The sequence below is a fragment of the Jaculus jaculus genome, chromosome 17 (genome assembly GCF_020740685.1).
Source record: "Jaculus jaculus isolate mJacJac1 chromosome 17, mJacJac1.mat.Y.cur, whole genome shotgun sequence".
In the NCBI taxonomy this organism is placed as follows: Eukaryota; Metazoa; Chordata; class Mammalia; order Rodentia; family Dipodidae; genus Jaculus; species Jaculus jaculus.
The window spans coordinates 23,918,144-23,943,383 of NC_059118.1; the positions used below are offsets into that span (position 1 = coordinate 23,918,144).

At 50.6% G+C, this 25,240-nt stretch overlaps 1 protein-coding gene across 4 annotated transcripts in view; it reads left to right on the forward strand.

The window, feature by feature from the left end:
• The window catches only part of Tmem108 (transmembrane protein 108), a 356,822-nt gene that overhangs the window by 320,177 nt on the left and 11,405 nt on the right, over positions 1-25,240 (forward strand). For all 4 annotated transcript variants that reach the window (XM_045136942.1, XM_045136943.1, XM_045136941.1 and 1 more), the window contains one exon: positions 22,574-23,983. In XM_045136942.1, coding sequence (XP_044992877.1) covers positions 22,574-23,983 — 1,410 coding nt within the window. The remainder of the gene's footprint in view (positions 1-22,573; positions 23,984-25,240) is intronic.

A 25,240-nucleotide genomic window follows, 5' to 3' on the forward strand; every position in this document is an offset into this window, starting at 1 on the left:
GGAAGCCCCCAGGAATCTGCCTGTGTCTGCTTCCACAGCACTTCAAGACATTCTTCATGGGTTCTAGAGATCAAACTCATGTCCTCATGCTTGTGATGCAAGCTCTACCCATTGAGCCGTCTCCCCAGCTCTGCCCGGCTGTTTCTCTGTCCGACCTAAGTAAGCGTCTGGACCACCATCATGTGCCCCCTACGCCCGGCACAGCCACAGTTGCAGAGGACAGAGCAGTCTTCTCTGTCAGAAGCGGTCACCCTCAGGGTGGGCTCTCTAAACTTCAGTCAGATCAGCATCACCTGGAGATTTCTGGGTCTTTTTCCCAAAGTTTCAATCTGTCTGGAACTGGGGCACTGGAGTCTGTGTTTCTGCCAAGTCTCCAAGCACCCTTGATGCTTCTGCTGGCCACACTAGTTCACTTAACAGAGATTATTCTTCCATTATGGTATTTGTATTTTACTTCATTTATTTATTTATTTATTTATTTGAGAGTGAGAGTGAGAACAGATGCACTAGGGCTTTCAGTCACTGCAAATGAACTCCAGACGCATGTGCCCCCTTGTGCGCATGTGCGACTTTGCACACCAGCATCTGCCTTACATGGGACCTGGAGATTCGAACGGGAGTTCTTAGACTTTGCAGGCAAGCACCTTAACTGCTAAGCCATCTCTCCAGCCCTCATATTTTCTCTTAATATTCTGCTTTTCATTATCTTCTAAAGCAAAAACTTAGACCATCGCCTTATAAAAGGGGATTTTTGCTTTGGGTGTGTGCCCGTTGCGTGTGCACTTGTGTACCCCATATGCTTGCCTGAAGTGGTCAGAGCAGGACATGAGAGCACCAGGTGCCCCACGTTTCTGTCTGGTCTTCTTTTGAGCCGAAGTCTCTTTTTTTAACTGATTCTGGAGCCTGTGAGCTGCTATGATTCTAGGCTTTCTGCTTCCCTAAGAGACTGACGTTACAGGTGTGAGTGTGTGTGTGAGTGTGTGTGTGTGTGTGTTCATGCCCAGCTATTTGACATGGGACCTGGAGATTTTAACTTAGTATTCTCAGAACCCCCTCACGCTTGTGCAGGAAGGGTACTTAACAGCTGAGTCCTCTCTCCAGCTCCAAAAGTTTGTGTATTAAGTCAGTTTTCAAGAACAAAGTGCTCACATAGATGTTCAGCAATGCACGCTTCTATTCTGAACATAGCATGCAATAAACTATTATCCTGCCCATGAATAAACCTAACTTTTCCAGAATGTTCCCTGCCAATATGCACTATGTTGTCCACAGCAGGGAGGGAGGTGGTAGGTAGCCACCCATGGCTGAGCCCACGATAAAAAACTATCTGAGAACCATAAAGCCATGTTCATCTTAGCACCCCATAAATGACTGTGGGACGGATGAGTGAAGAAATGAGCGAGTGATGGCATGTGAGGAAGTGCCCTCCTCTTTCAGGACGCCTCCCCGGGCTCCTCCGGCTGTTACAGGTTCCCAGACAATGCACAGGACCCACCGAGCATCACCCTGAGCTACAGGCCACCCTCCTGAAGAATTACACACTATCTCCCCTTGTTTTCTTCCTTGATCTGTGTGTGGAACTGTCTCATCAACTCAGCATAAACGGCGATTTAGTACTGTTTCCGCCAGAATGCTATCTTCAAGTCCACAGTGACTCAGTTACCTAAATTTATTTCCAACGGACATTTAAACAACGGAAGAAAGGAATGCCTATAATCCTATAGAAGATAATTAAGATTTTTTTCTCACAGTTTTGTAAGTATTTAGGTGAAATAATGAATTTGTTCAGTCCGGTGCCTGGCACACAGGAGTGGCTCCATAAATGGAACTTGGCCATTAGCGTGATACCACATCAGTGCTGGCCGTAGGTAGAGGGATAGTAGAAAATGGAGGAACAAGAGGGAAGTTTTAATTCCCGAGCATTTCAGAGTTCAATTGCAAAGTCCAGCTCATGCCCAAAACAGAACTTGGGATTTGGGGTGTGGGCATCCTGCCTGGAACGGGGAAACAGTGATTTCGCAAGGACGCGTAGCTATGTGGCCTGAGCCGTTCTGTTCCGGGCCAGCGGGAGCAGGCAGTAGACCTTCGGCAAGTGAGAAGAGCTGGGCCGGGCTGGAGAGATGGCTTAGCGGTTAAGCGCTTGCCTGTGAAGCCTAAGGACCTCGGTTCGAGGCTCGGTTCCCCAGGTCCCACGTTAGCCAGATGCACAAGGGGGCGACACGTCTGGAGTTCGTTTTCAGAGGCTGGAAGCCCTGGCGCGCCCATTCTCTCTCTCTCCCTCTATCTGTCTTTCTCTCTGTGTCTGTCGCTCTCAAATAAATAAATAATTTAAAAAAAAAAAAGAGCTGGGCCACATGCCTTGCAGCCAGCCAGACAGAAACCAAGTGAGAATACAAATCAGCCTCGCTCAGCCCTCCAGGAGAAGCCTCAGGAGAGGAGCGGGCCACATGCCCAGAGAAGCAGGGACTCCACCCTGCCAGGCCAGCCTCCTCCCTGCCCTCAGCAAGCCTTCTGCGAGGGGGTGAGGGGCTGCTGAGAGGAGGTGCTGTGGATGGCATGAGGCCGCCACGTCAAAAGCGCCAGTGCTCACCTCGGCAAAGCAATGCCAGGCTGGGGCTTACTGCTTACTGCTTCTGGGTTTGGACGATACTGAGGGTTCTGGAGGCTCAGGTCAGGTACCTCAGCCTCTCTGTGCAGGTTCCCGAAACACAAGGGGGCCTTGGGAGTCACCGGTCCACACCCAGGCCGTGGCGGTGGGCTCTGTGTGTCAGCTGTGTACTGTGGGTACTGTCTCACGTGCCCGAGGAGCACCCCTGTGTGAGGGACCTCTGCCTTAGAAAAGCTGTGCCCTTGACGATGCCTCCAAAGAGTTTTAGGATGCATCAGAGTGAAGTGAAGTTAGCGAGCTTACCTAGCAGAGACAGCGGATAGTACTCGTATTGAGTCTTAAGTGCTGGTGTCAAGGGAGACACACATCAGAGACACAAGGCATGGATGTGGGCTTCTCAAGACAGAGTCACACTCAGTGCCTTTACAACGGCTATATATGTGATTATTATGTTTTTTGTTTTATTTTGAGAGAGAGAGTTAGCACACCAGGGCCTCAGTCACTGCAATCGAACTCCAGATGCTTGCGCCACCTAGTGGGTATGCGCGACCTTGCACTAGCCTCACCTTTGTGCCTCTGGCTTCCTGGAGTCTTAAGTACCATTGCCCAACGGATGTCATCTACAATAAGATTTAAAGATTAATCAAACTTTCAAAATTAAGTAGAGTTTAAAAGCAAGTAACAAGCATGCAGGGCCTGGGGAGATTGTACAGCAGTCAAAGGGTAAAGGCTTTGCAAACCTAACAGTCAGGCTGCAGATCCCCAAAACACACTAAGCTGGATGCGAGCGGCTCCTGTGCCTTTAATTCCAATGCAGCTACAGTGATGGGGGGATGGAGTAAAGAGAATGCAAGAGATCACAGGCCAACTAGTCTAGCATTCACGTGCCAAAAACAACAAGGAGACCCTATCTGAAACAAGGTAGAAGGCAGAGACCAACAGTGTACTTGTCCACCGTTCTCTGCACGCATGCTGTGGAACACACACACACACACACACACACACACACACACACACACAGTAGATTAAATTGTAAGGTCGTTTTATGAAGTGCATTGTTTTCAATTTAAAGATGATAAGGGAACACTACTACAGTTAAACTCAAAGACACCAAAATCTGGCCCTAAATAAGCAAGTTTGTTGTTTCTTTGCTTGGGGTGTTGGGGTATCTTTACCATTGTCTAACAATTCTGATTTTTATTGGTTATGTTTAAGTTTCTTGACTCTTAGCCAGCTGGAAACACAAACTAGATCCCAGGGTTAGGGGATATTTCCCTTCCCATGTCTGCTTAGTAATTCTTCTTTCCTTCTTTCTTTCTCTCTCTCTTTCTTGCCTAATCTTCCTACCTCATGGGTCTGTCCTTCATTTCTTTGGGGAAGGCTCTCCATGTGGCTACCTTATCAGCTGCCCATCAACAAAAAATCCTCCTATTTCTCCTACTTCCTACTGTGCTCATGAAAACCTTCCAGAAAGGCTAGAAGGATGACTTAGCGGTTAAGCATTTGCCTGTGAAGCCTAAGGACCCTGGTTCGAGGCTCAATTCCCCAGGACCCATGTAAAAGCCAGATGCACAAGGTGGTGCATGTATCTGGAGTTCATTTGTAGTGGCTAGAGGCCCTGGTGTACCCATTCTCTCTCTCTCTCTCTCTTTCTCTTTCTCTCTCTCTCATAAATAAATAAATGAAATATTTTTTTAAACCTTCCCAAAGCAAAGCCTTGAGGCTAGAAGTCCAAGCTAGGGCTCATTTCTGCATAAAGCAAAGCTCTGCACACATTCTCGCCCCATCTTTGGGACATCAGAAATGGTAGCTGAGTTAGTGACTCTTCTCAGTGCTGTGACAAAATGCCTGACAAAAGTAACTCAAGGAATGAAGGGGGGAGGGAGGGAGAGAAGGGTTCACCTTGTCTCTTGCTTTAAAGAGGGTGTAGTTCATCTTGGTGGGAAAGGCAGGGTGGCAAGAACTGGTGGCTGCATGGCAGGCAGGAAGCACAGAGGGTAGACCGGAAGTGGAGCCGAGGTGTAAAGCCTGAAGACCCTCCCTCAATGACCTACTTTCTCTAGTGAGACCCCACCCACTAAAGGTTCCCCAACCTTCCAAATCAGCACCACCAGTTGGAAGCAAAGTACTCAAACCCATGAGTTTATGGGGAACATTTCATATTAAAACCATGATAGTTAAGAGTAGCATTCAGAGGCTGGAGAGATAGCTTAGCGGTTAAGGCACTTGCCTGCGAAGCCTAAGGACACAGGTTCAATTCCCCAGGACCCACATAAGCCAGATGCACAGGGTGGCACATGAGATGGGAGTTTGTATGCAGTGGCTGGAGGCCCTGGTGTGCGCTCGCTCGCTCGCTCTCTCTCTCTCCCTCTCAAATAATAACTTTTAAAAAACTTTAACATTTAAAATTAAAATTTAAAAAGACTAGCAGTCCCTGTGAAAAGCACAGATGTGGGGAACCACCAGAGCATCTTCTCAGCCCTCACTTGCCTCTGTCTGCTTGTGAGATGCCTGTCACCTGACACAATGGAGTCAGTCCCTGAAATAAGCAAGGCAAAACCCAGGTGGATGCACACGTGCCCTCCAATCACCGACATCACAGGACGGACAGCTTTTTATTCGGGGTGGAGGATTTCAAGGCAGGGTCTCACTCCAGCTCAGACTGACCTGGAATTTGCTACATAGTCTCAGGGCTGCCTCAAACTCACGACGCTCCTCCTACCTCTGCTTCCCGAGTGCTAGGATTAAAGACATGTGCCACCACGCCCAGCTGATGGCCTTTTTTTTTTTTTCAAATTCACAGCTTTTATACATGTATATAATATGTTTTATTATAATCCCTCCCATTACCTTCTCTTGGCCCCCAATACCCTTCTACGAAACCCCTTCTTCCCAGCTAGTCCCTCTTCTACTTGATGGCTTTTTTTTCCTTGTGCATTTGTGTGACCCACTGAGTTTAATTAGGGTTGACTGATAAATGGGTATAGGGCACATGCCCATTACCAGTGGCTATGCCACAGCAGAAAGTGTCTCCTGCTCCCCCTGGAAACCATTGACTGCCAATAACTCAGCAGGGATGAATGGGGCCCCATGCCCTCCTCCATCACCCATTACAGAACACTGATGCAGATCTTGTGAGGACTGACAACATCTATTGCCTTCTTTTGTTGGCACTCTCTTCTAGGAAATGAGCATCTCTAATTTTGTGGCGAGCATTCAACCACAAATAGCTCAGATGTCCGAGTTTATTTGTCCTTTCATTCTCACACGGTTTCAACATCAGCGTGTTCCCACCAGAAGTCAAGGAGTGGGATAAGGTCTAGGACACCTGCCCGTGGATCAGCTCAAGAAATGCTGAGCCCAGAAAGCGAGTCACTTGTCAGGTCCACTCCGTGCTTCCCGTTCTTGTAGTCCCCCACACTGAGAGCGCCCTGCTGCCAGGCGTGGTCGACATTATCCACAGCTGACCACAGCAAAGCGTTCCTCCTTTGCCTGAAGCCCACAAGTAGGAAGTGACCCCAGGCCCAACTTGCTCCCCCCCCCCCCCGCCCCTGTCATCCCTGTTGGAGAAGGGTCACAGTGCCACTGGGTGCAGAGTGCCCTGGAGCTCGGGACAGGGAGGATCCCGTTTCCCTTCTGGGAGATGAGGAGCCCTGACTGGGTGAAGATGGGGTGATGGTGTAGTGGTTTGAAAGCAGTAGCCCCCCATAAGCTCATATACTTGAGCCCTTGGTCCCCAGTGAAGTGGTGCCCTTTGGGAAGGGTGTGTCCTGTAGGAGATGCCGTGTCACTGGGGGGAGACCTGGAGGTGTGGCAGCCAGGAACTGCGGGCTCTTTCGGTACTTCCTCTCTGCTGGCGTGCCGACATGCTGCTGGCCTCCTGCTTCTGCCATGCTCTCCCTGCCGTGATCAACTCTGCCCCACGGAACTGAACTAAACACGTTTCCTTCCCTTTGGGTATTCTTTCCCAGCTGTGAGAAAGTAGCAGCTGTGTACAGTCTAGCCAGGCTCTGGAGATGGACAGACGATCCCCTAGCCAAAAAGGAAAACGGGCAGGAACTGAACGAGGGCAGCGCATCTGTGCCCAACACCCTGCATGGCTTCTATGTCTAAGCCACAGGGCGGCGTAGTCCTGAGTAAAGCTATGCTTCCCACCCAGCCTGCCTCCTTGGTCGGGAAGATAGGTGGCATTGATACGGAGTGCTGGGCTAGGAGGTAAATGGGATTTGAATTCCACATTTTGATTCTGAATAAGGATGTTCAGAGAGAGAAAGAGGAAAGGTGAGAATTGTCAAACATACAGGAATATACATAAATTCAGCAAAAGTCATAGAAGGTTCTCTCTTTCTCTCTCCTCTCTCTCTCTCTCTCTCCAGGCTCTAAAAGTCATGAGCATATAGGGTAGAACAGATGAACAGAACCTTCCAGAAGCTAATCCTAGGGTAAGGAGGGTCTCAGCCCCCACCATGAGTCTCCATCATCTGTAATCACATGACCTCACGCCAAGTTACTGAGAAATTTGGCCACAAACCTCCCTTCAGTGATGACCCCTTCCAGGTGTGGGGTCCTAGCAGACCTCACACTGTCTGGCTAAGTAGTAAATATTCCAGTGTAAGCTGTTTTCTTGAAGCTGACCATTTACAGCTCACCACATGAGAGCTTCTTGCGTTACAAACACAAGATGCTTGTGTCACTTTTTGGCGTCTAGCTTGAAATGGGCAAATAGGGAATTGAACCCTAGGCCAGCAGACATTGCAAGCAAGTACCTTTGACCACTGGGCCACCTTTCCAGCCCCGCTAATCACTTTCTGATTGAGGCCCACTCTGCAGGAGGGAATTTGTGCCTGGTCCTGTAAACCTGGTCAAAAAGTCCAAAGCCAAGCCGGGCATGGTGGTGCACGCCTTTAATCCCAGCACTTGGGAGGTAGAGGTAGGAGGATCACTGTGAGTTCAAGACTACCCTGAGACTACATAGTGCATTCCAGGTCAGCCTGGACTAGAGTAAGAACGTACCTCAGAAAAGAAAAACAAAAAAAAGTCCAAAGCCACTGGTTGAGGAGATAGGTCATGGGCCCTAGGGGAGAAGCTACCACTGTTGTGTTGTTGAATGGATATGTTGTCAACCTACTTTCTAAATATCTATTTGTATACCATAGACTACTGCTGCTCTCAGCCTTGGTCCGAGAAGCTTCTTTTTGCCATAGAAACTAGCTGTCGCCCAGACTCAAAGTGATGAGCATAAGTGACTATAGAATCCCCCTATTTTTTGGTGACCTTGACAGTTTTAAGGCACACTGGTCAGGTGTGGGATTTTTATTATTTTTATTTTTATTTTTTATTTTGAGACAGAGAGAGAATTGGCACTCCAGAGCCTCGGCAGCTGCAATCGAAACTACAGCCACAGGGGCCACCTGGTGGGCATGTGTGACTGTGCGCTTGCCTCACCTTTGTGCATCTGGCTAATGTGGGACCTGGAGAGTCAAACATGAGGCCTTAGGCTTCACAGGCAAGCGCCTTAACCACTAAGCCGTCTCTCCAGCCCTGGTCCGATGTTACATATCATGTCCCTCAACTTGGAAACTGGCTGATGTTTTCTGGTAATCACACCGGAGTTGTATGGGCTCGAGGAGGAGAACCACATTAGGTTAGGCACCTCACCTAACCTCACCGCACGTGCACAGACCGTCAGCATGACTATCGTGGCTGATGATAACTTTGATTATCTGGCTGAGACGTGTCTGTCAAACTCTACTGTGACACATGGAATGTAGTCTTTAAAGTCTCAGTATGTTTATGATAGACAAATCATAACTGTATCTATTGGGTTCATTGTGATGTTTACATACATGCACACACACATTGATCCGTAGCACTGATTAAATCAAGCTACTTAACATATAAAATATTTTATAATTTCCTTATAGTGAGAACATTTTAAATCCCCTGAAATCCCGCACTCTTTCCCTTTCTTCCCTCTTCCCTTCCTCCCTCCCTCCCTCTCTTCCTTTCTTGTTGAGATCTTGAACTCACAACCTTCCTGCATTAGCCTCCCAAGTGCTGGGATTAAAAGTATACACTGGGGCTGGAGAGATAGATTAGCAGTAAAGGCGCTTGCCTGCGAAGCCTAAGGACCTACGTTTGGCTCTCCAGATGCACAAAGGCAAGGCAAGCACAAGGTCGCACATGCCCACTAGGTGGAAGAAGCATCTGGAGTTCAACTGCAGTGGCTGAGGCACTGGTGCACCAATTCTCTCTCTCTCTCTCAAAAATGTGTACACCACCACACCCAGTAGTTTAATCCTGTCTCATAGTTAATTTGAAACATGCATTATCATTGGCTTTAGTCACCATATAGTGCAACAGATCCCCCAGAACGTCCCCTTCCTGTTAGCTCTGCAGAAGAGGGGGAGGCAGCCAGGTCTGGAGCACTTACTTGTGTTCTCTCCTCTGACGTCAGCGAGATGCTCCCTGAATATTGATGATCCTGTTATTTTATTAGCAGCTGTGCTGACCTTTCCATCCGTCTAATTCCAGCGCTCGCTTTGTTTGTCTGGGGAGTCTTTGAGGGTCCCCCTTCGCTATGTGAGTACATGCTTCCATCACAGTTGACTTTACTCCTTCTAGAAGAACAGCTCCTGGCAGGAAACGGCTGTGTGTTCAGCCTGCAGGCGCCAGACGCCTCAGCTTTATTCCATCTGCCCTTTGTGCCGGGAGCCATGAGGCACTCTTATTATGCTCTTGTTCCTTTCTTCCTTTGAGACAACCTATGGCTGCATAGCAGAGAAATCGTGGTGCTGTCGAAAGAGCCAGAACTGGGCTGGGGAGACAGCTCAGCAGTTAAGGCGCTTGCCTACAATGCCTAACAGACGAATTTCCATTCCCTAGTATCCACGTAAAGCCAGATGCACAAAGGTTCGTATGCATCTGGAGATTGTTTGCAGTGGCTAGAGGCCCTGGTGTGCCCATATATCCCCCCACCCTTTCCCATGCTTGGTGGTGCACTGGGAAGGCAAAGGTAGGAGTATCACTGTGAGTTCAAGGCCAGCCTCAGACTACGTAGTGAACCCCCAGCTAGCCTAAGCTAGAGCAAGACCCTACCTCAAAAAAAAAAAAAGAAAAGAAAAAGAGAACGGGGATAGAAGAAGGAAGGGAGGGAGGGAGGAAGTGAGAGAGGGAGGAGGGAAGGAGGACAGGGAGGGAGGGAGGACAAGCCAGAACTGAGAAGTTTATCTTTCTGAGTATGGGCAAGAATGAAGACAGTAAGGAAACCCATGTCCAGGTCAGTCTGTTGTGCTGCCCTAATGTTTAAATCCAGGATGGTCACTCGAAACTCTTTGGTTTCCCTCCACATGGGTGGTATTCCACTTGGTATTCCTATAAAACCACCCCAAAATTTAGGAGCTTAGTCCTGTAAGAATCCTTGTCTTGCTCATGAATCTGCAGTAGAGGTTCCTTTTGTCACTGCCCACCCAGACCCCAGAGCCAGCTGGGAAGCATGGCTGAGAGGCTGCCAGGCCCTCTTCCAGGATGGCTGGGCAGGTACCACTGGCTGCCATGTGCAAGTTCACTGGGCCTGAAGGCCAGGGCTCTGCCTCAGCCCTGTTCCTCACAAGGCCCTCCTGGACAGCTTGGGCTTCCTGACAGGATGCTGGCCGGCTTCGAGAGGACACTGAGAACCCAAGGAAGAGACTGCATCACCTTTCATGCCTGGCCTCCTACCTCTCCTCTAAAGAGAAATGCCAGAGTCACATTTAGGAAGGGTGAAAAGTCAGTCTCTGCATGGGCAGGGGGACAATGCCTTGAGATACTCGGGGTGGAGGTGGGGAAGGCGGGATATAAGAGGCTAACACAGGAGAGTGGGACCAGCATGCAATTTGTTCATACAGAAAAGAGTGAACTGTTTTGATGTCCTGTTGTATCAGTTACTTTCTCATTGCCGGAACAAAATACCTGACCAGGAGCTACTTAGGGAAGGAAGGAATTTCTTTTGGCTTACGCTGGCAGAGAGTAAGAGTCCATCGCGGCAGGCAGGGAGAGCACAGCCAGAGCCGGGAAGGCAGCGTCACATTGTCTCATCAGCAGAGAGGAAGAAGAGCGAGATGAATGCTGCTTGCTTGGCTGGCTTTCTCCTTTCTGTACAGTCCAAGAAGCCAGCCCGTAGGGCAGTGCTGCCCACAGTTAGGGTAGATCCTCCCACCCCAACTTCCTTGATCTAGAAAATTCCTCAAAGATATAACCAAGATTTGTTTCCATGGTGATTCTAAATTCTGTCGAGTTCTCAATCAGAGATTAACCATTACAACTGTCATGGTCACTTGTAGGTAATACAAGTTGGCACAACAAACAGTGATTTAAGAGTTTCTAGCCGGGCATGGTGACACATGCCTTTAATTCCAGCACTTGGGAGGCAGAGATAGGAGGATCGCTGTGAGTTCGAGGCCACCCTGAGACTCCATAGTGAATTCCAGGTCAGCCTGGGCTAGAGTGAGACCATACCTCGAAAAACCAAAAAAAAAAGAGAGTTTCTAATTCACCAGCAAATATCTATTGTAGTTTAGATGCTAGCCTAGATGCTGAAGTACAATATTGAAAAGAGAACAGTTCCAGCCCTGGTGGTTTCAATAGAATGCAGACTGGGAAACAGACCACTGACCATTTCCACTCAGAGAAGTGAGCTTAGAGGTTACAAGGACCCAGGAGAGTTTCCTAATAACATCAAGGTCCAGGAAACATTCTAACGAAATTTTAGGTGGAAAATATTTGCCCCGAGTTGAGTCAAGAAGACTCAGATGGAGAAGTGGAGGCTGGTAGTGAATGTCAGCATGGCTACCCACATGCTGCTCTTGTGGGTTTTGAGAGGGACAGAGCCTTTCTCTGATCTGGGTGGGCATAGAACACCAGAAGCTCAATGGTCACTAAAGTGCCTCAAAGCCAGTGGCTCTTGAGTTCTCTGTCTCCTGGTCAAATAGAAAGATGAATGAGGGGCTGGAGAGAAGGCTTAAGAGTTAAAATGCTTGCCTACAAAACCAAAGGACCCACGCTCGATTCCCTAGGACCCCTGTAAAGCCAGATGCAGAAGGTAGTGCATGCATCTGGAGTTCATTTGCCATGGCTAGAGCCCCTGATACGCCCATTTTCTCCCTCTCTCTCTCTCTCTCTCTCTCTCTCTCTCTCTCTTTCTCTTTCTCTTTCTCTCCCTGTCTCTCTCTTTTTCAAATAAACAAATAAAATATTTTTTAAGCTGGGCATGATGGTGCATGCCTTTAATCCCAGCACTCGGGAGGCAGAGGTAGGAGGATTGCCATGGGTTCGAGGCCACTCTGGGACTCCATAGTGAATTCCAGGTCAGCCTGGGCTAGAGTGAGACCCTACCTCGAAAAAACAAAAAATAAATAAATAAGTGTTTTTTAAAAAGAAAGATGAACAAAGAGCATGCATAAAAGGGTATGCAAGCAATATTTATTGAAGAGAATATTATTCAATATTCAAAGAAAAGGGAGGGCACTGGAAAAGAACTGCCCATAGGCACTCAGGATTGCAGCTGCTTCCATACGTTCTGGTAAATCCATGTGGTCACATGTATGGATATTAGGCATTGAACAAGGTTCAGCTTGCAATAAGTCTACGTAAAATGCATCCCAGGGTCTTTGATTGGTGGAGAGGTAAGGTGAGATGGCATGAGCTCAAGGGGAGCTGGATAAAATTCTCAGGAAGCCAGAAAGTGAGAAGCCCACCAAAATTCTAAGGAAGTTGTGGGCACAGGAAATGGAGTGGACAGAGTGGGAAGAGCAAGTGGTCAGCCAACACCATGAAGAGCCAGTGTCCCCCGACAGGCAGATGGATGTTTCTCTGCTCAAGGGCCTATGACCCTGACTAAAGTGCCCATGAGGTGAGCTGCCCGGGAAAGATACTTGCTAGCTACGGTCATCAGTGACAAGATCACCGTTGTTACCCAGCGTTCCGTGGCTCATGTCGGACATTTGCCTGAATCAAAAGTCCCTCCGTCTCTAGGATTTTCTCAGTATCTGGGATCAAAGAAGCCTGGGCTTTCATCCTGGAACTGCTGCGTGTCCCCTTTTGACCTTAGACAAATGATTTAAGCATGTGACAGATTGAAGATGATGGGAAGGACGACCTGCAAATTAGTCATGCTTGCCTCTTTCTTGCTCCTGGGAAGGCTGGAAAGGGCTGTGTTCTGTGTGCGCATATGTGTGTCTACGAAAGAGACCGTGTGTGTGTGTGTGTGTGTGTGTGTGTGTGTGTGTGTACTCCCAAGGGTGAACCAAGAGCAACACATGTGTGCATACATGCCCACATGTGCATGCCGATGCTTTGGCTCAAAAGCCGCCAGTCTCCCCTAGACTGCAGCACAGGGTGCATTCTCATTGGCCAGAGGCCGCAGGTGTATCTGGGGCACACAGGCCCGACTCACACGGCTTTCTTGCTTGCCTGTGTTCTAGAGATTGTGCTCTGGGAAACAACACCCAGGGGAGTCAGGGAGCTCATCAGTCCAGCTGTTGAACCCACGATCTCCAGACATTTCTGGAACCCACCAAGTGATGGCGCCAGTTGGCTCTGAGCGCGGAGCAGAGCCTTCTGTCCTTCTGCCCTGTGATTAGGGGCCCAAGCCCAGCAAGAGTTACAAGGGAGCAAACATTTGGAAGGTGGCCGCCTAGCAGAGGTGGAAATAGCAGAGATCTGCACTGAAAACTCCCTGGTCAAAGTCATAGCCATGAGTCGCCTCTTAAGAGCAGTCACCGCCTGCATGAAATCAGTGACACATATTTATTCCTAAGTAAAACCATACGTACCCCAAGGAACCAGGAGCTTATATTTCACCTGTCAAATAAAATTGGCATTTGAAGGGCAGAGCACGCTGGAATTCTGGGAGCACAGTGAGAGTGCAAAGAAGATAGAGTCCTGGAACACGAGCGGGGTTGGGCAGGTAGAGACGTGGCCTGAGTCCGTCCCCAGATCTAACCCAGTGTAGCTGTGTGGTTAACTGTGGGTCGTTTCACCTTCTTAAACCTCGGCCTTCTTCTTTGCGTAAGGTGGAGGAGTTTCCTATTAAAACATGATAACCTTAAAGTTAGGAAACTCACTGTGGGCAAGGTTGTGCCCATGCCGGACACAGTCCTTCAGTGGTCTGATGTGCCATGCTGAGGACTCAGTGTCACTGGACTCAGTGTCCCAGCTGTCTCAGTGCACAGTGGCTGCCCCAGCGGAATGGGCTGCGTAATGTACAGTTTCCTCAGCGTTCTGAAGTCCAGGGTCAAGGGCTGGCATCTGGTAAGGGCCTCATGTTGTGCCACCCCGTGGGAGAAAAGCAAGAGAAGGGAGCAGAAAGGGATAATACCTCATCCTTTTTTAAGGCATCTACTCCCTCTGAAATGGCATTATTCCATTATTATTCCATGTAGGTGGCACCTCTGTCACCCAGACACCTTCTGTTAGGTCCTGCCTCCTAACATTCCCACTTGGGGGAGGAGGGTCAAGTTAACAACTCATAATTTGGGGGGATACTTTCAAACCATGGCACCAAGTATGTTCCAGTTTAAAAAAAAAAAAAATCCTGGGCTGGAGAGATGGCTTAGCGGTTAAGCGCTTGCCTGTGAAGCCTAAGGACCCCGGTTCGAGGCTCGGTTCCCCAGGTCCCACGTTAGCCAGATGCACAAGGGGGCGCACGCGTCTGGAGTTCGTTCGCAGAGGCTGGAAGCCCTGGCGCGCCCATTCTCTCTCTCCCCCTCTATCTGTCTTTCTCTCTGTGTCTGTCACTCTCAAATAAATAAATTGAAGAAAAAAAAAACTTAAAAAAAAAATCCAGCACAACAGTCCGGAAGCTGAGGCAGGAGGATCAAGTTCAAAGTCAGTCTGAGCTACATAACGGCCTCCTTATCTCCAGAGCTAAAGAAGTAGGGGCTGGTGAGATGGCTCAGCAGTTAGACACTTACTAGCAAAGCCTACCAGCCTAGGTTCAGTTCTCCAGCGCCCACATGAAGCTGGACGGGCACCCGTTTGCAATTACAAAGAGACCCTGGTGTGCCTTCACACACATGCAAATAGATTAATAAATTTTTTTAAAGAGTTAAGTTAATAAAAGCACTCCAGGGCAGGAGAGATGGCTTAGCAGTTAAGGCACTTGCCTGCAAATCCTGAGGTCACACATCAGACCACCAGATCCCACGTAAGACCGACGACGGGGGACACGGCTGTGCAAGGCTGCACATGCACACAAGATGGCGCACGCATCTGGGGTTTGATTGCGGTGGCTGGAGGTCCTGGCATGCCAGTTCTCTCTCTCTCTTTCTCTCGTAAAATTAAAAAGAAAAAAAATAGCACTGCAAAGAGGCTTAGAGCTGTAAGGAAGTTCGTTCTTCTGCCCTCAGCTTGGTAACACTCTCGTGGGCTCTCTGCTGGTGGCAATCCACTAGTGACTCACACAAGAGTTGTCTTACGTACTGCGCCCGCTGGCATGTTTGGTGCCCAGCTGGTGCTGGGACAACGGGGGTCTCACGCATTTCTGTTACACTCACAGTCTTTTCCTGTGTCTGTCCTAAGGAATCTCAGAGCTAGGAAAAATACAGAAGCTGTGTGGCCCCTCCGTTCAGGCTTTGGCCGGAAGACATCACCTCCGCCCTCTGCTCCAAGTGGTCACAAAGGCCTATCCAGGATCTAAGACAGGGAAATAAACTCTGCCTCTTAGTGTAAGAGTGTCAGAAAACTTAAAAATCACCACCCCAGGCATCCAGCGGGGCTGAGCCTCCATGTTGCTTAGTGACTGAGAATGGCTCAAAATCCTGTGACTTTCTGACACAGGGTTTAAAAGCACGCTGGACAAAACATCTTACAGTGGAAACATGCGGAAGGGAAAGTTACTAAGAAGAATAAGATTTATAACTATAAGGAGCCAAAGTCTACAATATATTGCTGATACAACAGATATGCATAAGAAAGCTGCAGTGTATGATTTTTCTTCTCCCAAACACAGATGAACATGAGACCTTGGATGGGGGAAGAGGAGGAAATTGAAGTAGGGTTCCCCTGCCCTTTTATTGAGCTATTACTTGTTATCCCTAGTTGCCTGCAAATAAAGCCCAGGAGTAGATATTGGAGAAATCAAGTAAGATAGGAGAGATTAGCCTAACAAATCAATTCCTAGGGAGTATAGATCACTGCTTCAAACTGGGCAGAGCAAAGGGTTGAGGAACGGGCAGAGCAGGAGAGGCAGGCAGAACAGAATGCCTGGTAAGGGCAGGAGATGTAGCTCAGTGGTAGAGCTTGCGTGACATGTCCAAGACCCTGGGTTCGAGTGACAGCACTGCCAAGAGAGCATAAGTGAGAGAGAGAACGAGAGAGAAGGGAGGGAGGAGAGGTAATTAAAAGTGGTCGAGGGGCTGGAGAGCTGGCTTAGTGGCTAAGGCGCTTGCCTGCAAAGCCTAAATACCCATGTTCAACTCTCCAGATCCCACGTAAGCCAGATGCACAAGGTGACACAAGAGTTCAAGGTCACACATAGGTACAAGGTGGAACTTGTGTCTGGAGTTCCATTGCGATGGCTGAAGGTCCTGACGCTCCAGTTCTCTTGCTTGCTCTTTCTCTCATTAAAAAAAAAAAAAAATTAATAAAAATGGTTGAGGACCAGAAAGATGGCTTAGCAGTTAAGGCACTTGCTGGCAAAGTCAAAGGGCCCAGGTTCGATTCCCTCGTACCCACATAAAGCTAGATGCACTAGGTGGCGCCCCTGTCTAGTGTTTGCTTGCAGTGGCTAAAGGCCCTGCCGTGCGCATCCTCTCTCCCTCTCTACCTGCCTCTCTTTCTCTCTCTCTCAAATAAATAACTAAATAAAATATTTTAAGTGGTTGAGAATGTAAATTTTTGGGCCAAGTTTTGCAAGTTCAAATCCCCATTCACTGTTCTCCACTATGTGACTTCACACGGGTTCCTCCGCCTCCTTGGCTGGTTTCTATCAATTGCCACAGGGAGCTAGGAACAGCCCTGCCCCGTCCAGTGCCAGGCGGGTGGGTGGCTGTCTGTGGAGTCTGGCCCTGCAAGAGGAAGAGCTCTGCACATCGCGCGTTCTTAGTCACTTTCCTCTTTCACATTGTCCTCCTGGCCTGTGCGAGATGCAGACGCCACGCCCGGTATGGACTGCAGACGAGCCAGCCAAACACACAAGAGGAGGAGATGCTGCACTTCCCTGGCCTTGGATGATCACATACATGTTGGGATCGTAGGGAAACGGAGGCCTTCCTGCGACGTCTGAGTGTCCATCCGCGGGTGGGCTTTCACTCCCCGCCCATCTTGTCCATGCCCTGCCACGTCTTGAAAAGTGGTTCCGCGTTTTAACCATGTCAAGCCAGCTTTCAGTTTCAGTCTCTCCTACATATTTAAAATTAGAGTCCCAGAGTCCATTATGCAAATCCATGCAAATAATATGCAAAGATGCCACAGCCCCAGATTGTGAGGGGGAGAGTGTGTAGGCCAGCACAAAGGGCCTTGCACGGAAATCTGCACGTGTCGGGGGAGCCCCTGGGTGGAAGGCCTTGCACATTTTTACTGTGACAGTGCGCATCACGTTCATTTGTTGAGCTTTTGTGCCAAGGAGGGAAGGTGTCAGCTCTTGTCCAACTTCCATATTCAAGGTGACGGCAGAGGTTGAAAGAGGCGTTGGACGATGGAACACTAGCTGTTTCATGGCAACAAGGAAAAGTTTGTTTTGATAAGACGGCTGTGATCCCGGCTGTCTCCCTGTTGTGTGACTTTCCTCAGGGAACTGTGAACAAACACCTGCTCATCCCAGACGGGGCACAAGAAAACAGTTACACCAAGTCTAGCCTAGGGAGCTGAGGTGGTTACTGGGGTCACAGAAGCGTAGGTGACTCAGACGCAGCTACGTGGTCACAAAGCGCTATCCTGGCGTGAGTGACAACTCAGGAAAGCGGCGACCCTGGAGCTCCCTGAACCAGTCACAAGCGTCTCCACTGGTCCCCACTCCCCTAGAAATTGTTTACTCCATACAAAACCTTGGGAAGATCAAGGCCACTTAGGTATTCGTGACCTCACGGTGGCTGACATTACCTGCACAAGAAATGAGTGATGTGAGGGGGGGAAAGAATGACATCAAAACAAAAGAGAGACGGGCTGGAGAGGTGGCTTAGCGGTTACGCGCTTGCCTGTGAAGCCTAAGGACCCCGGTTCGAGGCTCGGTTCCCCAGGTCCCACGTTAGCCAGATGCACAAGAGGGCGCACGCGTCTGGAGTTCGTTTGCAGTGGCTGGAAGCCCTGGCTCGCCCAGTCTCTCTCTCTCCCTCTATCTGTCTTTCTCTCTGTGTCTGTTGCTCTCAAATAAATAAATTTAAAAAAAAAAACACAAATCTCCTTAAAAAAAAAAAAAGAGAGAGAGAGACTAGTTGGAAAGAAGAAGGTATTCAATGGAGGGGGGGTGTTGCAGGAAGAAAAGGGAGGGTGGTGGTTGGGGATTATGATCATAGTATGTTGTTTATAGTTATGGAAGTTTTCAGTGAAAAACTTTAAAAAGAGGGGAAAAAAAACCTCGGGGAAACGTCAGTTTCCACCTTCCTTTCTCCAGTGTTCAGGGCTCCATCGTACTCTCCAGGCAGCTCTCTGTTCCTGAGCAGGTTACTTCCCTGGGTTGCCCCCTCTCGACGGTGAAGGGGTTCATTTAGAGGAATTCTAGGGCCCCTCACTGTGATGGCCAAATACACTCCTCTGAGAAAACCCCACAGCACTCAAGATGGCGGTGTCCGTTCACTGTAGCAAAGATTAACTCTGAAGTCCAAAGTGACTGAGAGGTCATCTTAGTCTTCACAGGGAGGAAGGAAGCTTCTGGCAAAGTAAGCAGCAATCCCACTGACTGAGTAAGGGCTCAGCTGGGAGGATGTGAGTGAGCCCCCACGGGTTCTTGTGGGCAAGCCAGGGGTATTCTTTCCCTGAGGATTTTTTTAAACTTTTTAATTTTATTTATTATTTGAGAGTGACAGTCAGAGAGAGGAAGAGGCAGAGAAAGACAAAATGGGCACATCAAGGCCTCCAGCTGCTGCAAACAAACTCCAGATGCCCCCTTGTGCATCTGGCTAACGTGGGTCCTGGGGAATCGAGCCTCAGACCAGGATCCTTAGGCTTCACAGGCAAGCACTTAACCGCTAAGCCATCTCTCCAGTCCCTCCCTGAGTAGTTTAAACAACACACAGCATTAAACCCTGTGATCTGGAGGGCCACAGACATGCTCCTGGAAGCCACATGGCTCCCATCCCCAACATGGCCCTGCCCCTGGGGTCAGACAGTGTCTCCTCTAAACCTCTGAGCTTCCCTTGACTCCGTTGCCAAAAGACTGCTGTGCCCTTGGTCCTGGGCTTCTGACTGTACCAGACATGCCTGGTGCTGCAGCCCAACCATCCTCCGGTGCCTTCATGTTAGCTCCAGCTGTGACAGTGGCCACCCTCTAGGCACAGGCCAGCCCCTGTGCCCGAGGCTTCTGGGGTCAGCCTTGTGACACCCAGGAAGTGCACTAGGTAGAATGAGCACCCAAGGAGCAGTCCTTGGCTGGCGAGAATGGGAGCCCGGCTGAGTGCTTCAAGCTCATCGTATGGGGTGCAGTGTGTTTGAGGTGGCTCCCCATCTGCTCATAGGTGTATCCCCAAATCAGCCCTCCTAAGCTGCTTCACTGGTCTCAGCCTCTAGTGGCGGATCCCCAGGCTCCCTCCCAGAATAAGCTACCTGTCCACGCATTCTGGTCTCCATCTCCTTTCTCAGGAGGAGCGTCTCTAAAATTAAATGCTTGTATCACTTATGAGGTTACCATAATAAAATGCCATTGGAGGAAAGGGTTAAGCCACAGGTAATTATTTCCTCAAAGGTTTTGGAGGATGGAGTCCAAGGTCAAGGTAGGACCAAGGTTAGAGTCCTTTGGGAGCTCCTTGCCCTGCAGATGGACAGCCTTCTACTTGCTGCCTCGTCCTTACAAAATGGTCTGTCCATGCACATGAGCCCTTAGTGTCCCTCTGATGTCCTCACTTCTTCTTAGGAGGACAAAATGCAAACTGAGTTCAAGCTGGCTTTCATTTGCCTGGCTTTGCACTTTGGAGGTCCTCTCTCATTCTCAGCCACATTCCCAGATTCTGGGAATTAAGGGCTTCGAGATAAGAACTTGGGAACGGTCAGCTCCTTACAACACTCATATTGAACCAATATTCTTGAGACCAACAGAAGCTTGCAGCAGCATGTCCCTCAAACCTGCGAGATTGTCACCATCAGCCCTCAGGCTGCCCCTGTGGTGCTGAGCGGCAAGGTGTGAGGTGGCGGAGCCAGAATGCCCGAACCCTAAAAGGACCAGAGCAAAACAGCCCGCTGTGTCCACCGTGGGCGCAACTGATGGGCCTCTGCCTCCCCCTGCAGTAGCTGCTGGCCGCTAACCAGGGAAAGCATGTGTTTCGCAGTCAGCCCTGGTTCCACACGCCTCGGCATCTGTGTGACTTCGCCTATGTTTCCTGTCTCCTTGGGCCTGAATTTCCCACCTTGTCACAAGTGGTTGTGAGGAACAAGGAAGCATGAGTTCCACAATGACTTGAATGAGTAAAGTTAGTGTTTTGGTCTGGCTCCTGAAAGAAACCTCGGGGTGGGGAGAAACAAATGGGTTGCTTAGGGCAGCCATCGGTCCTAGACATGGAGGGCATTACATCCTCTGAGCACCTCCAACACTGACTTAGAAGTGAAGGGGGTGTCCAAGGACTGTTCCAAGATGGCCCCACACCTGACAGTGATCCTGAGCCATGCAGCACAGGCACAATGATCCCTGCCCACCAGGAGATGTCCTCCCTCCCACCACCCCCACCAGAAACCTCCAAGTCACAGGCAGATCCCTGCTTCCCCCTGGCCACAGTTTTTCTGACCGTTGCAGACCGTGCGTGGGAATCCCAACCAGGGGATCTGTTATGGATCCTGGTCCTGTGGAGGTATGGTCAGTCAGTCACTTTCCCATCGCTGGAACAAAATACCTGACCATCCAGGCTTGATGACACACACCTTTATTCCCAGCACATGGGAGGCAGAGATAGGAGGGTAGCTGTGAGTTCAAGGCCAGATTCCACCATTTCAGCCCGGGCTAAAGCAAGAGCCTACTTTGGGAAAAAGAAAAAAAGAAAAAAAAAAACCCTGACCAGAATGTCGGAAAGGGTTTCTTTCAGCTTACAGTTTCACGGGGGAGTGCACGATGGCAGGAGAGCAGGGCAGAGCAGGAAGCCAGCATCCCATCGTCACCGTCACCACCGCAGCAGGAAGTAGAGAGAGGTATGCGGGCCTCGGCCGGCTTTCTCCTTTCCCCGCAGTTTGGAACCCCAGCCCATGGACCGGTGCCACCCACAGTGAGGACGAGTCTTCCCACCTTAGCCAATCGTAATCTAGAAACTCCTTAAGTGAGATTTGTTTCCATGGTGGTTCTAAATCCCGTCCAGTTGACGACTCAAAATGAACCATCACATATGGTGAGAAGGAAAGGTCGTGAGAGGGTCGTCAGATAGACAGACCCATGTTCTGGAGGCCTGCCTGGGGCTGAGGAAAAGCCTGGAGATACACAGGAGGAGTGCAGATGAGAAGCGCACCGTCAGGACCAGGCCCTGGAAGAGTGTAAGCTGCTCCTCAGTAGCACAGACCAGCTCGCTCTCACCTGCTCTCGTGAGACACCAGCCAGGCTCACAGTCTCTAATCTCAATGGACCCCACATATCCTGTTGATAATGACATGACATATTATTTTTAATACCTCGTTCTCCTACAATTAATAAGACACACACATTCAGAAATGCTTACAAATTTAGAGATTTTAAGCTTTTGTATTTCCTCAAGGAACTTAAAATATACATATCATCATGCAAAATCCTTTCTTTAAAAAAAAGTGTTCTGGGGCTGAACAGATGGCTTAGCAGTTAAGGTGCTTGCCTATGAAGCCTAAGGACCCGGGTTCCACTCCTCAGAACCCACGTTAAGCCAGATGCGCAAGGTGACGCACATGTCTGGTGTTAGTTTGCAGTGGCAAAGGCCCTGGCGCACCAATTCTCTCTCTCCTAATATTTCTTTTAAGTGTTCTGAATACTCAGAAGTATCCTCTTGCTCAGAAAGACTATGTACTCCCAACTAGGATTGCTCCAGTTCCCCACAAGTGCCACAGGAAAAGCAGTTGGTGACCAAAACCCACAACACCCGCTGGTGTTTACGGAGCATCCATGTCCCAGGCTCTATCCTGCGGAGTTCTAGGAGCCAGCTCTGCTTGCCTTGGTCTAGACCCATGCGGTGATCTGCCTGTCGCTCTCCTGTGACGCGGGAATAGTTCCGCCTTCGCTTAGGATTGCTTGTGAACTTAGGCAAGCTCTTCCAGGGTTTGCCCTGTTCGTCTTGGTGATGGGATGGAGAAGCGGGCAGTTGTTGATCAAATGAATCTGAAGGAGCACATTTGGCCTGGTTCCAGAAGGGGAGCTAGAATTGATTAGCTCTGCCCAGCCAAGCCTTCTTAATTCAGCCCACTGTGAGCGGCTTACGCACCGCTGTGGTCAAGCTGGCCTTGACAGCTGCCCAGCTGCAAAATATGAGGTGCTCATGGAAGCAGCAAACTCCCCGCAGGCTCCTGCTCCTCTCCGGAGAAGCTGTGCAGTGGTGGGGGGGGGGGCAGCTGATGGCATGCTGGGGCATTTGAGAAAGGGTGGCATCAGCCTCTGTGGCTGGCTCCAGGTTGCCCAGAACCGCTCTATCAGTGCTGGAAACACCCTCCTCATAGACCTGGCCAGTTCCACGAGTGTTTCTATGTCCCACGGAATTCCAGGGTGCCAGGATGGGTCCTCCGGAAGGCTCAGGGCAGCCTCTCCACATCCTCAGCGTTGCCAGGTCCGGGTGAGGAAGGCATGGCAGTGTGCCTGGTTCTCGTTCCTCATCTCTCCCCTCTCTCCTCTCTCTCCAGGCTTCCTCCTGACCTTGGTGTTGACCAAAGCACTGGTACTTGCTGTCCAGGAACCATCTCCCAGGGAATCTCTCCAGACCCTCCCCTCAAGCAGTCCCTCGGGCACCATGGTGACCGCACCCCACAGCTCAACCAGACTCTCCTCCGTGGTGGCCCTGAGTCCCCATCCTGATGGACCCTCCTCACAGGCCACGGCTACCATGGCGACAACGACACCCCATGCAGAAGAGCACCCTCCTGCAAACACCGAGTCCACTGCCATGGTGGCAGCCACCGTCCCCCGCCCTGAAGGCCCTCTACCCACAGGTCCACCTCCAGCTCCCACGACAACCACATCCTCCCACCCAGAGGGCCGCCCCCCGGGAGGTCCTGCCCCGACCATTCCGCCAACAAAGCCAGCAGGAGTCACCAGCCGTCCCCCAACGCCGCCGAGGGCCACAACACGGAGGCCCCCCAGGCCCCCCGGCTCGTCCCGGAAGGGGGCCGGCGGCCCATTGCGCCCTGGCCCCCCTGCGCTGGGTGGCCACCCGGCGAGGAAGGAAGGCCAGCGAGGGCGAAATCAGAGTTCCACGCATCTGGGGCAGAAGCGTCCCCTGGGGAAGATCTTCCAGATTTACAAGGGCAACTTTACAGGGTCCGCGGAGCCAGACCCCTCCACCCTGACCCCCAGGACCCCCCTCCGGAGCTCTTCCCCTGCGCTGCAGCCTCAGACGGTAGCTACGACCGCGGCACCCAGAAGTACCTCGTGGGCACCCCCCGCCACCCCCCTGCTACCTGAAGAGGACAAGCCAGGCCTTAGCAAAGCTGACCAGGGCGGGGGCTCCACCTTCACCAGCCCGGGAGGAGAGCCCGAGGCGCCAGCAGCCTCAGCTCCCCCCGCCCGATCGCAGCCCCCCGCCCCAGTGCCTTCTCAGCGCCCCCGCGGCCACGCGCGCGGCAGCCCCAGCCGCAGTGACTCTTGGCTCGCTGTCACCCCTGACACTGACAGACCCCTGTCTGCCAGCTCTGGGGTCTTCACGGCCGCGGCGGGGCCTACCCAGGAGGCCTTCGATGCCAGTGTCTCGGCCCCTTCCCAGGGGGTCCCTCAGGGAGCATCCACAACCCCACAGGCGCCGGCCTGGCCCCCCGGGGTCTCAGAAAGCACTGTTTCTCCGGCCGCTGAGGGGACCTCAGCCTCCTCCACCACCACGGCAGACAGGGTGCCCAGTCCCCTCTCCACCGTGGTGTCCACAGCCACGGGAAACTTCCTCAACCGCCTGGTACCCGCCGGGACCTGGAAGCCGGGGACGGCAGGGAACGTCTCCCATGTGGCAGAAGGCGACAAGCCCCAGCACAGAGCCACCATCTGCCTGAGCAAGATGGACATCGCCTGGGTCATCCTAGCCATCAGTGTGCCCATCTCCTCCTGTTGTAAGTGCCCTGCCCCTCCCACCTTCCCTAACCCCCTTCTTCTCCTCTCCCATGTCAACTGGCTCACCCCCCCCCCCCCCCCCCCCCGCAAAATTCCCTTGCTCTCCTGGCACAGATCTGAGTTCAGAGGGCAGCGGCTCAAATTTTCCAGGTTCTGGAACTGGGGAAAAAGAATTGGAACGAAGAATTGTGCCAAGAAGCCATGGTTGTTCATAGAAATAGAGACAGTTTATTGAGAAAGAGAAAAGTGGGCTGGAGAGATGGCTTAGCGGTTAAGGCATTTGCCTGCAAAGCCAAAGGACTGAGGTTCGATTCCCCAGGACCCACGTAAGCCAGATGCACAGGGGCCCATGCGTCTGCGTTCCTTTGCAGTGGCAGGAGGCCCATTCATTCTCTGTCTTCTATCTCTCTCTGCTTGCAAATAAATAAATACAGTTTTTAAAAAAGAAAGAGAAAAGTGGTAGAGCTGTACATCAGTGGGTAAAGTGTTTGCCACGTAAGTTCAAATCCCTGGCACCCATGTTAAAGCCAGGTGTGGGCTCATTCCTTTAATCCCACAGCCAGGAAGGCAGTGACTGATGGATCCAGGGCTCAGTGGCTAGCTAGTCTAGTGAAACCGGTAATTCCTCAGTTCAGTGGCAAACATGGTCTCAAATAAAATGAGGTGGGGGGATCAAGTACTCGCAACATCAACCTGTGGCCTCCACCTGCGCGTGCACATGCACACACCACAGTCATACACCATGAAGAAGTGAGGCAGAGAGAGAGAAAGGTAGGAAAGAAAAGAAAGGAAAAAAGGCAGGGAAGAAAGGTGAGGAGAGGAAGGGGAAAGGATGAAAGAATCAAAGGAAAAAGGGAAAGAAAAAGAGAGTAAGGCAAGCTTGAAAAGGAACATGGACTAGCGAGCTGGGGAAAGGTTTATGCTCAAAAAATTTGGGGTCACAGGTCTCCTGACCCTTTTTAGATCACCTGCATAGCACTTGCCTCTCCCACTATGTTGTGGGTTGGCACATGTTCTGTTTGTTGTGCCCAGGTCAGGAAGGTTTCCAGTTCCTCTGCCAAGTGGCTTCTTGATGTCAATCTTGATACCTGTCTCTCTATGTCCTATTCTCCTGCCACACCAGAATTGGGCAGCCCCTCCCCGCCCTCAGGTGAGCTGAAAAAAATCCCAGAGTTCCAGAAAACAAGGTAGCAAGACAAGAATCATGAGCCTCCTTTTCCATTGTCCTTGATATTGCTCAAGTGTCCCCAGATTAC